The sequence below is a fragment of the Rhinichthys klamathensis genome, unplaced genomic scaffold (assembly GCF_029890125.1).
Source record: "Rhinichthys klamathensis goyatoka isolate OS25496 unplaced genomic scaffold, OSU_Roscu_1.1 h1tg000829l_1, whole genome shotgun sequence".
NCBI lineage: Eukaryota > Metazoa > Chordata > Actinopteri > Cypriniformes > Leuciscidae > Rhinichthys > Rhinichthys klamathensis.
This window is the reverse complement of record NW_026607211.1, coordinates 200,967-217,470: the sequence shown is the minus strand read 5'-3', so window position 1 is coordinate 217,470 and position 16,504 is coordinate 200,967. Positions and strand designations below refer to the sequence as shown.

Genomic DNA, 16,504 nt, shown 5'->3' with positions numbered 1-16,504 from the left:
TGAGTAGCATTGCCAGATATGATGACGCATGATGCTGTCTACTGTGATCAACAGCTGATTATGACACATTCATTAGTTCGGCATATGCTCTCAGATTGGTGAAAATGAGTTGTAATTATAGGAGCTGGAGGAAATGCAGCGTGCTAAAATTAGATATTTATTCTCCTAATTCTATAATGATTTCCATAAGAGAATATAGCAAGCCTAGCTCAACCCACTGCATTCAAATGTACAAAGAAGTGATGCTTGCGTTATGATGGATATTTCATATCTCTGAAGCACTGCGTGTTCAGTTCATTTCAGCGGTAATAAAGCACACTGGTGGCCACAGCCCTCAGCGTTTAGTTTGTGACTGTTGCCGTGAGCTAATGCATGATGGAGGTTTAATTGTATGTGTTTCTGTGTAACCATGTCCTCTCTGCTGTGCCGGCAGATGCTGCTGCCCGAGGGGATCAGAAGAGAGAATAATAAGATGTATGAGGAGGTTCAGATCCCCCCCAACGATCCCATGCCCATCGGGTTTGAGGAGAAGCCCGTGTTCATCTCGGAGCTGGACGAGGTCAGTGGTGCTTTATTTACAGCTGTTGACATTTATTAGTGCTTGTGTTCACACTCCATGAGCTCTTCACAACTAATAATTTCTCCTCTTCATATTGACTGATGACATTGTGCCTAAAATCTCCTCCAAATGGTGTCGGATGCAGCATGCGAGTTATGTTTGTGTTTTGTTTACGATCCCGACAATTGGCAACCTTTCGTTCTCTCTCTTGAAACCAACATGGAAGTGACTTAAACTGCACTTCCTCCACTGGCCACTGGAGACAGGCTCCATAAGAGAGTCAATCCCATAAACCCCCGTGTTAAAATGCCCAACTTTACAGCAGAAAAAAACATGTTTACAGCCTGGTACAAAAAGTGGTTTTGGTCTATAATGCTAATTTTGCCCTTCATGACGACTGTGAGGCGGGTGAATTGTTTAATAACTCATCCGTTTACATTATATTAAGCCTTAAAGTTCTGCATAATTAAGGGCGTGGCCACTTGAGTGACAGGTGGATTGCCGCTGATGTCACTGCTAGCCGTTTGTCTGCTGTGTGTTAGCGTCACGTCACCTCAGCTAATCCCAGACGCTGCACATTTACAGTTATCCGGGAGTGACGCGCGACCAAGATGGCGACGGCCGGCTCCGCCCACTTTAGGCTTCAAAAATGCTCAGACCGTTTAATAAGAAGATACTTTATAAAGACAGTACACTTCGCGTACACAGGCAGGAGCCATCTTGGAAAACAGTCTCGACTAGTCAAACCACGAACGCCGTGCTAAGTGAGCTGAACTGTGACTTGTAATCTCATATGAAAGTATGGGACCCTTGTAGTTAGTCTCCCATATATTTTAATAAACAGATAAAATTCATGCATTTCCATGTAATTAGATTTCACAAACGTAATTCTGATCGACCAGCTCACTTAGCTCGGCGTTCGTGGTTCGACTGGTCGAGACTGTTTTCCAAGATGGCTCCTGCCTGTATAAGTGTACTGTCTTTATAAAGTATCTTCTTATTAAACTGTCTGTACACTTACAAAGTTCTCAATGCTTCGGTTTGCATGTAGGGACCCTCATTATGCTAGCGTGTTAGTGTGGGGCTATTTTGAGCCTTGTTAGTGGTATTAACTAGCGATTTCTTTTTACTTATTCTATGCCCTATTCACTAGCGTTATAAGCTGGATACATACCAACGCAAAACACCTTGCACTGGTGGACAATATACCAGTTACAGGGTTCCTATGCAGTTTGGAAAAGTGTGGAATTTGATTTTGAGTTATATCCAGGTTTGGAATTGTACGGAAAAAGAAATCAGAGTACGGAAAGATAGTTGTTTTTCTTCCAGACTATTCCCCTGTTCAGTTTTCTAAAATATAAAATTAAGAATTTCTAAAAAATAAATAAAAGTATCACACAGGCTGGATTAAAAATGTAAATGTCTCAATTTTAATCTATTCATATTTTAATAATAATAATAATAATAATAATAATACATTTTATTTATTTGGGGCCTTTCTGGACACTCAAGGTCGCCTAATTTTAATGAACCAATATCAATTCTTAAATCCCAAGAATCAATATTTCAGTCTATGCTGTTTTCAGTTGATGAATAAACAAACCTTTGTTGCGTGATCATGCGACATCAAACCACATTTACAGTAGTCGTTTCAGATGTGAATATATGCAGGTTATAAAGCTTTTTAGGTTTCTTCTCATCATGCAAACGCATGTTATCACTTTGAGAAAACCAATGAAAAACAGAGAAAATAAAAATATTTACAGATGATTTTTACCGAAAATAATGCTGTGTGAACCATTTATGTTTAATATGGTCTGAAAAATCATTTGGAATGAGGTCTGGAAATTTGAGTCTGGAAAAGTATGGAATTTTGAAATTGAAATCGTGTAGAAACCCTGCAGTTAAAATGATATACCAGTACAAAAAGGGCCCTATGAAATCTTTTTTTAGTTTTCTTAAATGCAGTTTTTATGTAAGCTTGTTTCCGCCACTGAATACAAATAAATAAATAATTGCAACTTTTTATCTCACAATTGCAAGATATGAAGTCAGAATTGTGAGAAATAAAGTCGCAATTGCGAGATATAAAGTCGCAATTCTGAGAAATAAAGTCGCAATTCTGAGAAATAAAGTCACAATTCTGAGAAATAAAGTCGCAATTCTGAGAAATAAAGCCGCAATTGCGAGAAAAAAAGACATAATTGCGACTTTTTATCTCACAATTCTGACTTTTTTTTCTTACAATTGCGAGTTTACATCTCGCAATTCTGACTTTATAACACATAATTGCGAGTTTATATCTCGAAATTCTGACATCTTTTCTCAGAATCGTGAGATATAAACTCGCAATTGCGAGTTATCAGGCCAATTCTAAGGGGGGAAAAAGACTAACTTTTTCCCCCTCAGAATAGTTTATATCACACAATTCTGACTTTATAACACGCAATTGCGACTATATCAATCAATTCTGACTTTATATCACGCAATTGCGACTTTATTTCACGCAATTCTGACTTTATAACACGCAATTGCAACTATATCAATCAATTCTGACTTTATATCACGCAATTGCGACTATATCAATCAATTCTGACTTTATAACACGCAATTGCGACTATATCAATCAATTCTGACTTTATATCACGCAATTGCGACTATATCAATCAATTCTGACTTTATATCACGCAATTGCGACTATATCAATCAATTCTGACTTTATATCACGCAATTGCGACTTTATTTCACGCAATTCTGACTTTATAACACGCAATTGCGACTATATCAATCAGTTCTGACTTTATATCACGCAATTGGGACTTTATTTCACGCAATTCTGACTTTATAACACGCAATTGTGACTTTATATCACGCAATTGCGATTTTATATCACGCAATTGCGACTTTATAACACGCAATTGCGACTTTATTTCACGCAATTCTGACTTTATATCACGCAATTCTGACTTTATTTCACGCAATTCTGACTTTATAACACGCGATTGCGACTTTATATCACGCAATTCTGACTTTATAACACGCAATTCTGAGAAATAAAGTCAGAATTGCGAGATGTAAACGCAATTGTGAGAAAAATAGTCAGAATTGTGAGATAAAAACATTTTTTATTTTTTTATTTTTCATTCTGTGGCGGAAACAAGCTTCCATAAGTTTTAATTATTCTGAATTCCATATTTTTTTCTCCCATTGCAATGATATAATTTTAGTCTAATTAAAAGCATGTCTAATTAATTTAAATAAAGAAATGTATACAATTTAACATCAATTAACACAAGTTACATTTTGAATTCATATTCATACAGACATTTATGTCATGCATGTCTTGACGTCCATATTTAAAACCAAGTGTGACTCAACCATGCTTTTTTCATTGGCTTGACACCAAAGTACCAGAGCTTTTGACATCTCTACTGAAGACATAATGTGTCCATCCAAACCCGATAGACTTTTGAATACCTCTTTTCACCAACAGAAGTCCAAAGCAAAGAGGCTCACAAAAACTCACTTTAGCAAATAGGCTAGGCTTGATTTTGACAGGAAAGTGCACAACAACCTCCTCGCCGAACTAGAGGACACGCTGGCCGTGGCTTAGACTTTACTGTGGGTCTCCTTTAATTACAGTCATCAGTGTGTCAATCATAATGACAGCCGTGTGGTCATGCTTGAGCTGCGAGGTGTGTTCAGATTCACAAGATCGGCAAGGGTGACTCGCTGATTGGCCAAGTCTTGAGTTTAAGTAGATTGATTAGTCATGCCTGCTGAGTTGTTTTGTGTCTTCTTTATTATTGTGTGAGGCTCAGCTGTTAATTGGTTTTAATTCATCAGTCAGTAATAATAATAATAGTAATAGTTTTTTTCTCTTATAATGCGACTCAAGGTTTATTGAACCAAATACAGTCAGAAAAAGATGTTTATATGCAGTGTTGTGTGTAGCTCATTACAAGTAACTTTGGTTACGTAATCAGATTACTTTTTAAAGTAACTAGTAAAGTAACGCATTACTTTTTAAAAAATAAGTTACTTTGTTTTCCCATTTATTGACTGACAGCTCTCCTGTCCCCATGTTGAGAGAAATCGAAGTGCAGAGGCGTTGTGTGTGAAGATGATGGTTATCCTCCAGCTGGGGACCGTTACAGATACGTTGGGAGAAATTGGGTTAAATTTGGGTTGTTTTGCAACTTAACTGCTGGGTCAAACATGGACACCTAGCACGTTGGGTTGTTCTTTTAATTAAAAATAAATAAATAAAAAATAATTTCTTTATGAACAGCTCAACATCTTGCCCTATATTATATTATATTATATTATTAATGCTATCACCTGTGTCCATAAAGAGTTGCATCCCACTTTGCAAATTGTGCCTGATGAAGACCTCATTGGTCAAAACGTTGTGCTGTTCATAAATGCATATATATGTATTGTATGGAGCTGTAACTTCAATGCAGACATTATTTTTTCTTCTCATATATATCGTTATCTGTTTTGTCCTGCACCTGAGCCCAACCACTGTGCAATCAGCCATTCACTGTTCTCCCTTTTCCACCAAAATGGCGCTGGTTCTCGTGCTGCTGTGTTGCTGAAATCTGAGCTGATGTTTGGTGGGGAAATTGCAAACATCAGACCACAGAAAACACAACTAACATCCAAAGTAATTAGATTTAGTATTATAACGAATAAAATCAGTTTATTTTATGCAAAGGCAAGCAGCATTTCCATCATGCAAAAATGCTGACTGACATCTCATCCCTGTATGTTGCATTGTGTAAAATAAATGAATTTAGTGTACATTAAAGATTATACATAAAAATAAAATATGTACAATCCTTTATTTCACTGAAGAAATGCATTCATTTGGTGATGCTCTCCTGAAGAGGATGCAAAAGTCCTGCGCTCTGTGTAACCCAAGAGCTGGGCTGCAGTAACGCCTCCACTGGGTTGTTGTGATGTGGAGGGGTGTTTTGTTTAAAAGTTCCCCTTTTGTCAATCATTTTATCCCTTAAAACTCACATTTGATCGCCAAAATGACAGACTAAGAATGACTGAGACTGTCTTTGGTTCACTGCAGTTTTAAGGAGGAAATACTCAGCAATGCTGTCGACTTATGAACTTACACATGGTGTGTCTTAAAGCGTATTAAAACACCATATAGACACATAAACAACATTAAAAGTTGGATTCTCACCACATGGTGACTTTAACTGTGAATGAGATTGACCCAGCTGAGACCCAATGGCTGGGAAACAAAATCTACCCAACATTGGAAAAGACAACCCAAAATAATTACCCAACTCCGCATTTAGGTGGAAAACAGTTGTTATACATGTACATACAATATTGCCAGTAGTATATGCATGCATTTAGGAGGGGGAACTGCGAAACCATCCCACGTTTCCACTGAAAGCTGAATCTAACTCATCTCAACATCAATAGTAATTAGATTCAGTATCTTTATGAATAAAATCACTTCTGAAGAGGATGCTAAAAGCCTGCGCTCTGCAATGGCGCACCAGGTTGTTACGTCAGAATGCATTTTAACTGTAGTGAGACTCTTCATGCCACTTACTGAGCAAAACTACCCAACTCTGAAAAACATAACCCCAAAAGGGTATGCATTGACATCATCACTGTCCCGCGGGAACACACTCGCTCAGCCGGACTGAGTGGCAGAAGAGCTGTGACTGGATTTAACGGGGGAAACACGGGTAAAACAAACTATTATCAGTTTAATTTAAAGGTTGGACTCGATATAGTGTTCAAAAGATCCAGTGATCCTGACATTTATATGAGCCTGATTTCGACGCCCGGGAAATACATAAAGCAAATTTGCCTCTGATTGCTTTATATAAACACAACATTCATAGGTCTAAATCTGTGTAATCAATGTTATATATATCGTCATGTCGTCCAGCCTTAAAACTTGTATAGTTTTTTGTCAGAGTTTATTTAAAAACATCCAATTATGCTGAATACACGATGGTAAATATCTCATTGATGAGTTGTCAATACAATATATAACAATACAAAATATCCACCTTATTCCTGACGAGCTTACTGCGTTTTGAATGATCGGTGGCACTTCCGGTTTGGGGAACTTCCATTCAAAAAGGCTGAAACGAATCATTTCAAATCATAAGGTTGCCCTACTAAGGTTTGAGCTGTCAATTTTCCTTCATGATTTATGTTCAGACATCATGAGAATAACGTTATACTTGGTATTTGAACGTGAATGTTATAACAAGAATATCTACGGCGAGATCTCTTTTCAGTCGCTGCTTTCTTTTCCTCATGATGATTTTCTTTTTTTCCTTTGCAATCCGCTGTAAAAGTATGAAAAAGGACAACATATACGGCACATCTGTGGTCTGTTCTCCCGAATTTAATTTACGATATTCCATTAATAATTCACTGGAATCCACGAAGAATCTCTCGTTATTCTCCTCAAATCCTCACGTCTCTTTCCAGGTTTGTTTTCACAGGTAAATGCAATTTATAATCTGTCAAAATGACGGAAATCACTTTGATATAGTGTCACGTAATGCTGAAGTTAATGAACATTTTTGATTAAGGCTTGTTATACGATATATATTAGCCTACTACAGTGATATTTAACCCAAGACTCGCGCGTTTGGGGCTATTTTTGATCTGTTACCTTGTTGATTATTTTAAACTTTTAAATTTCATTTTAATGTTCGATGGTTGAAGGGTGAGTCGATTAATGTCATCTCATTGTGACACTTTTTTAACGTATTGCGTTCATAGAGCGAGCCTTTCACTGATTGTTTACAGCTTAACGGAAGTTACACCCATAATTAGCCCAAAGCATCATGGGGCGCAGGAATAAGGTGGATAGGGAATGATTTTACCCCTAAATTCAGCATAGTGACATAAAATGAAAACTGCAAATCCAGCTTTCTCTGCCTGGATCCAGTTGTTTCTGTGAATTAAAGCGATCCATTTGCGTCTGTGTTCTGTAGCTTTCAGCAGTCTGTAAAAATACACCTCAAATTTCTTGTCAAATCTATTTGTTCAGTGAATCGCAAAGCTCTTCCCCGTTTTAGATGTGTTTTGTGTTTTTCTCTGCATTCACGCTGAAAACAAATGCACTCCGGCCGACAGTGACGTCACACACACACACACACACACACACACTGACTGACTTTATTCTGTGACACTAAATATGACATCTTGTAAAACATATTTAATTTTTGTCCGTCAATGTTGTTAGTGTATTTGATCAAAATATTGCAGCAGAAAGTAAGTTTGGCACGACATGAAGGTCCGTAAATGATCCACATTCTTAATCTGTTTATTTCCAGGCTTCAATAAACTAATACAAATTCCAGGTTTTCAGTGTGTCCTCGCTCGGACTCGTGATTAATTCACCAAAACACAAACGCGATGCACAAAATCACAATGTTCCACCTCCCGCTTTCGTGACGGGTGCAGATTCACACAGTCTCTATGACCTTGTCTGTTTTCTTACAAATATGCTAGGAACAACAACTAAAGCATCCATTATCACGAGGACGTGATGATTTTTTAATTGAAATAAAATACTAGTCACAGATATTTGTCATTGTAAGGCTCCTTTTGTCTTCCAAACACATTGTAGATCAGCTGTAAGTTCTCAGTGCTTGTAATCGTCACAGACGCATCTTTTCCGTATTCATGCATTAACGTCTGTCCTCCTCCTGGTTTCCAAGTCCTCTAAATGGCCTGCAGGTGTGTGTGTGTGTGTGTGAGCTGCTGCTTTTAGTGGCTGCCACTGGTGTCAAACATAATAACTGCTCTTTAAAAGCAGGAGGGGTCAAACTACTGCCCTAATGGAGACAAAAATACGCTTGACTGGCCCGCTTGAGAAACCCAAGCATCGGTTGAGAAACGTCCCGTCTCCGTTGTTATCGCGGCGCGAGATCTCAGATCATCGCTCATTTCACGTGTCTCTAACGCAGAGGACGTGATCTGGAGTCTCAGAGGGATTGTGTTGGTGTGTTTTGGTTAAAGTAAAGCCGGCAGAATATCCATCTCTCCCCCGTAAGAGGGCGAATATAAGAGCGGACAGCACAGATTTATCCCCCGGCCCCCGTGGGGCTCATTTCCAGCCTTGTGTTTTCCTCCCTTTCAGGAAACCATTAATTAAAGCACGAGCTTCACGGCGTAATCAATGATGCGCCTTTCGTCCTGAATTTGGCTTTTATTTCCTATACATCACAGGTAAAGCAAACATCAGGCCCAGAACAAGTCTGATTTCACACGAGTTTCATCACTGGGTTTGTTTTCGCGGCGCTGGAACGGATCACTCTTGCCGTCTGGAGCGAGCGACAGAGATTGATATAAGCGGTGTGAATTAGTAGGAGAGGAGAAGTGCCTCTATTCATTAACTAAAGCCTCCGCAACTCAGAAACAAAGTGCTTCCCTTTTATAAAACACCGGTGCGAAACGGCTAATACATCTTTATGTGCTATTAGGGTCCTTTGAGCGGCGGGCCTGGAAGCCTGTCTGTTTTTTTCTTTTTTTAAGTGCTGCACGATTGTCATTTATTGAAAGCCGTAATGGGCAACAGGGACACGGCCGCTCAACGTGGCTTTAATAGCTGTGTGAAACATTAAAAGTGGGGAATTTATTAGGAAGCCTTTTAACTAATGAATCTCAAGCGCTGCACTCGCACGGTAAAAACCTTTCTAATTCCTGTGAAGAAATAAACCGCAATGACTGAAAACAAACAACACTCTGTACATCAGCACCGTCATGTGAACATTAAAGCGATGACGGTAATGCCTTTATTGGTGGAAACCATTCAAACTTTTTATTTTTCATGTAATGTTGCTTATAGCAGTCGTTGTAGATGCGCTGTTTGATTCACCTTTAGATTGCTCAACTCATTTATATCTAGTGGTCTTAATAAATCAACATAATTTGAAGTTGCAATGTATGCAAAATTGTATGAGCTGTTCATTTGATCTGTATTTAGACATTATTATTACAATATTATGTATTCTAAATGAAATACTATATATTTTCAGTGCAATAGGACACTGTGATAGAGATGCGGTATTGTCACAAAGCGTTGATCATATTTGGCAAATACTGCAATCCTCCTTGTGTCTTGTGATACATAAAGCATTGCGATTCTAACCTTGAGTCTGTAATGAATTTTATTTTTTTCATTTGACTGCAGTACATTTTTTATGATAGGTGACTTTCGAGTGACATTGCTTGCAAATTGCACGTTTTATCTCCAGCTTGTTCTTCCCGGTAATGCTGTAAAACCCAAAATGAACACAGATGCTCTTTTTGAATATGAAAAAAAAAAAAAATCTTACATTTGTGCAGCTGTGCTGTCATTTATTTCATCATTTTCATACGTCTGCTCTCAGATGAGAGTACTAACGAATGATGCATTTGTAATGAGTATCCAGTGTCAAAGGCTTGAAACTGAAAATAATAACTACATTTGCATTTCCTGAAGGAAATAGCAGTGCTAACCCAAAGCAGCAAAAAGGAATGAGGTGACATATTAGGTGGCAAGTGTTGGTGATAGTCCAGTCTTTTATATCATATATCATATCATATATATCATATATATCATATATCATATATCTTATCATATATCATATCATATATCATATCATTTCATTTCATATCATTTCATATCATTTCATATCATTTCATATCATTCTATCATATCATATATCATATATCATATCATATATATCATATCATATATATCATATCATATATATCATATCATATATATCATATCATATATCTCATATCAATCATATATCATATATCATATATCTCATATCATATATAATATATCATATATCATATATCATATCATATATCATATCATATATCATTTCATATCATTCTATCATATCATATATCATATATCATATCATATATCATTTCATATCATTCTATCATATCATATATCATATCATATATCATCTCATATCATATCATATATCTCATATCAATCATATATCTCATATCATATATCTCATATCATATATCATATATCTCATATCATATATCATATCATATAATATCATATATCATATCATATATCACATAATATCTAATATATCATATATCATATCATATATCATATCAATCATATCATATCATATATCACATATATCAATCATATCATATCTCATATCATATCTCATATCATATCTCATCATATCAATCATATCATTCAATCATATCATATCATTCAATCATATCATTACTGTGAAAAATAAGTTAATGATTTGACGAGTCTTTGTGAAGTGTGTTGATGAGAGCAGACGCTCTTCATGTATTGCCATTTTTCTGATTGAAGCATTATTAAAAATAGCCAATAACATGTTGCTCTGATTCACACTAAATTTGGCACGCTTAATCTCAATACTCCTTTGACAAAAGTTTATCAAAAATAATTAAGATTTGTCAAAGTTATGAGCTGTTACAACTAAAATATAGAGATACTTTCATATCTCTAAAACAGTTTGATCAAGGAAGCACAGTTTTGCGCACCCTTGAGTTTGTGTTGTTGAAAATCTGCTTCTTTGAGCTCCTCATTGTGTGTATCAAGATACTCCGGACAAAGTATATTTTTATTCATTTCATAATTATTGGCGTGTAGGCCGTTATATTTGGGTGTGGCCCATAATGACTAATTAGCAGTGTTATTTTAGTTTTTGTTTTAGGCTTCTTATAGTTTTATTAATATTTTGAATTAGCTTTTATTTTTTTATTTTTTTATTTTTTATGTTAATTTTAATTTAATGTTTAGAATTTTTTTTTGTGCTTTTGTCATTTTCTATATTTTTTATACATATTATAATTAATTTATTTTTTTTATTTCAGCTTCATTTCAATTAACATATATTTTTTTTATAATTGTTTTACTTTTAGCTAACGATAATAACCCTGCTAATTGATATGTATATTTCTTCAAACTTTACAAAACTTGGTACACATGGAAATTCTAGGTTCTAGCCATTTATTTGTTCATTTTAAAGGTGCGCTAGAATGTTTTTTATTTTATTTTTTTATAATGTTTCCTGGGTTGCCCTTATAATGTTAGAATGTTTTTTAGATCAAAAATAGTCACAATTTAGAAAAAAAAGGCATTTTTCCTAGCCTGATTTTAGCCTCTGATTTGAACACTCTGTTTGAAGGGGCGTGTCTCTGTGGGATTCAGTGTAGCCAGCCACTGCTGTGATTGGCTGACATGCTTGCATATGAAATAGCTACGTATTACATGTGAAACTCTCTCGAATACTTTTACTACAGCTATTATACGTTTTTACTATTACAGCTATCGAGATTAACGAATCGTAAGATGTTTTTAAAGTATTTAGATCTATTCCCATCAGATAAAATGTTGCCGTGATGAGCATTGAGCAGATCACAGTCTGTTGATCGCGAGAATGAAGATCTTATCATTGCAGCGCAGTTTCTGCTCTCTCTAATGCTTTCACCAATGCAAACACGATGATGTACATACAGTAAGAGCTTCGTTGTGCAGTGTAACGTGCGTCATTGATTTCATAACGAAATGTCCAGATAAACTCGCGCTGTGTGGAAAGATTGTTCTTTGATCGCTTTCTGTATATAATTTATTCACAATTTAAATAAGTTTTTTTTCATCCTACTAAAAATAACGATGTGAAGCTGATATTTTAGTCACTGGCTTGACTTACTGATGCATAAACAGTATTGAACGATTTTGAGAGAAAGATTACCTGTCTGAACTTGAACAATTACACATCAGAAAGTGTTGCTTGGTAGCTCGATCCGAGGCCAGCTCTGTATTGGCCCAAGTTGAGGAAACAGTCGGTGAAATGTTTGGAAATTTCCAGAGAAAATAAAATTAACCCATTGTTTCTTCAGAGGCTCGGATGAAGGAACTAAAAGATACTTTTGTGTTCATGTGTACATCCACACTGAGCAACTGCCATGCTTCGGCTGCGCAGTTCCGCCTGGCATTGAACATGGGCTGGCATTATGCAAATTTTTGGAGTCGTACATATTAATGATCCCGACTGTTGCGTCACAGTCGGTGTTATGTGGAGATTCGCCTATTTTTCAGGGGTGTTTTTCAAAAACGAGATTTAAATAAGAAGGAGAAAACAATGGTGTTTGAGACTCACTGTATGTCATGTCCATGTACTGAACTCTTGTCCAAATATTATGCCAAAATAAATTCAATATCACATTCTAGGGCACTTTTAAGTGTGAATAGCAGATGAAGGCTGTAATTCTGACGTCATCCACTAGGAAACAGTTTTAAATCCAGTCATTTTACATCAGTGCGACTGGTTGAATATTTCCTTCCTTGTTGAAGTCAGTAATCTCCTTTGGAGCCAGCATGTATTTTTGTAAGCTTCATCAAGTCAACATTTACAATACCAGCAGAGATACAAGATGACTTGTTGACTTTGCAGTAACAACACATCATTTTTGGAAAAATATATGGAAATTGTCTCACTTACATGAGATGTTTGTGCTTGGACTGCAATTATTGTGTTTTGCAATGCATTACACAGATATCTTCAGCGATGTGAATCAAATAATAAGCGTTCTCTTCATTAGCCGTGTGGAATAGTAAACATCTCTGCTCAGGAGTTTGCTGTTTATACGCACACTGAAACAGAGAAACATCCCTGATTAATCCCCCATGATTCCTGGCATTACAGAGCACTTTTTAACGGGCGGAGCTTCAGGACAGTGAGTCGAATGTAAATGATGTATATACAAGGGCATTGCTTTCAGTGTGGTTGACAGCTCTGCTTGAAAAGTTTGCATTTGCGTTTGCTGGACTTTTTGGACAACAGACCTCTCTATTTCTCATCCTTTTTTCTTAGTTTCCCTTCGACTCTTCCAGCAGTTCTGCTCGAGAGAAATAAACGGCCCTCATGTTTGTCGGTGCTGCACCTGTCATTTATCAGATGCTTTTGCTCGTAGGTGTGTGAGTTGTTCTTTGATTAAACGCGCTGGAGTTTAATGTGTGTGTGTGTGTGTGTGTGTGTGTCTGTGGAGCGGGTAATTTAGTGCCGTGTGGGCTCGAGGCGGGCAGATAAGCTGTTTGCTAAAACTAACAATTAAAACTTGATCATGCTGTCAGTTCAAATGGAATGAAATGGAACCAAAAAGTAATTAAAAGGATACCCTGCAAATGACAATTATATCTTTTAGCTTTCTATTACCAAACGCTGTGAATTTAATTATTGCAGCAGCTTCGACAAAAATGTGCACGCGTAAACAGACTTTAGCCTTTCTACAGAGCGGTGTGCATTTATAGCTTTTTAAAACCAGGACAGTCAAGAAATCCATGCGAGACTGTGCAGGTATTTAGATGTTGCTGTGAAATGATTGCTGGGGGCTATGTTGGTCCAATTAGTGTGTTTAAAGTCACGGGTGAGTTTCTGCTGTGTTCCCAGCTCACCCAGTCAGCACATATGGCCGAGGGCCCTTCATCCACAGAGTTAATTAGACTGTCAGGATCCATTGGACTCACGGTACAGGTGGTCAGATCTCCGGATGCCCACAGTTTTTAGAGCTGTTATTTTCCATCATGCACTCCGCCATATGTCCTGCAAAGACAACTTTCAACCACTTTTTCTCTCACTTGATTATATCATCATAAAATCAGCAGATATATTTAGCACGCCTGAAGAAATGTGCTTTTGTTCTCTGCTATTTGAGAGAAGTAAAGTACGTGGTCAAGTGAATGCTGGCTCCCCGCTGGTAATGGTTTCGCTCGCCGGCAGTGTGAAGAAACACTGCGAAACCGTCAGACTGAAAGTGTTAAGGGTGCTCTGGGCACAGACTGCCAGCATCTTGACGCTCTAGTTCGTGTAGGAGTAGAGCGAATCGCTGGCCTGGAAACCTTGCCATTGCCACATATGTGTGATTGATACATTTTGAAGGGGAGAGTACAAAAATAAAGTATACTGGAAGCAGAGCATACATCATTTGTTTCTAAAGGGCTCATAAAAAGCATTCATATAGCAACTATTAGAAATTCTCAACTATTGGAAAAGAGCTGGCAAAAATGGTGAAATGCCCACCAACATTTCAATTTGTATTGATTATTTGGTGTGGACTTTTGGCTTGCAGGTAATGAGGAAGTAGGATAGATACTGTTATTCCCAAATGCGAGAACAACTAGCAAGAGTAAAGTCTGTTGCCGTATGCCGTCCCTAGCTGTGAGGACCATCTGCGCATCCTTCTGAAGAATCCCACCTTTAGAAACAAATGATTAAAAAAACAGCCTGGGTAGGCCCCAAGTTCACGCCGAACCTTATAAATTACTTATTTGGAAAGATCTACATTGGCAACACGTACACAAAATCACACTCCTCTAAAAAGTGCATGGGAGACTCGACTCACAATTGATTTCGGTGGAGTTTGATGTTAGCATGTTGCCATGTTAGCATGTTTCTAAGGCCCTGTTTTTAATGATGTGATCAGCTAAGATGTGTATTATATGTTTAATTTTTATAGCGCCTTTCAAGAACCCAAGGTCGCTTCACAAAATAATACAAACAGTTGACAGATAAAGAGACAAGCAATCTGCTTATTATAACAATTAAACAGAAGGAAAGCAGATGGAGACGACGAATAACTACAAATAATTAACATGAGAAGTTATATAATCAAAGAAAACAAATTTGGTAAAAGAAAGCATGTAATATACTGTATATGAGTTTTAAGTTGAGATTTGAAGGTCTGTAGGTTAGGGGTGGCACGAAGATCAGAGCTTAGGGCCTACAACACTAAAAGCCCTACCACCCACAGGAGAGAGTTCATACCTTGGTACGACAAGTAGGGATGCAACGATTACAGATTTTGTAAGTACGATTATTGTCTGAGAAATAATCACGGTTTAACGATTATCACGATTATTATGCATCAATTAATTTCACAACACTACTTATGTATAATATCACATGAACACTCAACACTAGATTTGAATGTGTTATTTATTGCTGCCACAACACAGTACAAAATTATAAAATGACAAACAATAATCAATCTCTTCCTTTGGAATTAAAGAGAAGTGCTTTGTAAACATCCAACATTTTTCTTTTAAAAATAACAAATTAAGTCAAAGGCTGCAGGACTCTTTGATTGAAATAGATCACAAAATTATTAAGTGTTTAGTTTGTTCTAAATTTATTTTCAACCTGAGGTAGAAAACATGAAAACAATATCTTGTTGGTATTTGACATAAAAACATAAATAATACTAATAAATCCCAATGAAAATAAGAATAAACAAAGTATTTGGCTCTATTGAATTAAATGCAAGCTAAATATTAGGCCTATGTATTTCTTTTAAAAGAAAACAAATATAGTCCAAATGTTATCCACCAAAATTATTGTACTTATTTTAATACTCTTTTTTAATTATTAATCCAAATTTTACATGTGCCTTTAATCATCTAGCCTATTATAATCTCATTATTTTGGTTTGTTTGTTTGAAGTTTGAGTAAAAATTATAGAAAGAAACTGAGAACATCTCTCATGCAGTGTTATTAATAACTGAAATGCAGTTATTGGTAGTCCTAGAAGTCTACACGGCCCTGATCTTATGTTAGTGTTTTACACCGGGCATATTACAACTACAAAGCCTGACATTTACTCAACACAGACAGGAGAAAGCAATAGGATATTAAGTTAAATGTTCACTGACTGAAACTCTTGAGAGCACGTCACATTCGGTTTTCCACAGACTTGCGTAACCAACACATTCCGCTGTTTTTTGTTGTTGTTTTTTTTACGTTGCACTGGAAGCTGAAAGTTGCACGCCGCCCTCTGCTTTTTCCAAAGCGCTAGGGCGGTTGCGCTCCGGAGGCGTCTGTCGTTGCTCTGTTAGTTCTTGTCACTTGACCCACAGTGCACTTGCGGCATTATGAAAAG

At 36.8% G+C, this 16,504-nt stretch overlaps 1 protein-coding gene across 1 annotated transcript in view; it reads left to right on the top strand.

Moving 5' to 3' along the window:
* Nucleotides 1–433: 433 nt before the first annotated feature.
* LOC130078189 (activating signal cointegrator 1 complex subunit 3) overlaps nt 434–16,504 on the top strand; it is a gene marked incomplete at both ends in the record, with an annotated part of 215,830 nt that continues 199,759 nt past the window's right edge. The window contains one exon of the mRNA XM_056243713.1: nt 434–559. Within this exon, the coding sequence (XP_056099688.1) occupies nt 434–559 (126 nt within the window). The remainder of the gene's footprint in view (nt 560–16,504) is intronic.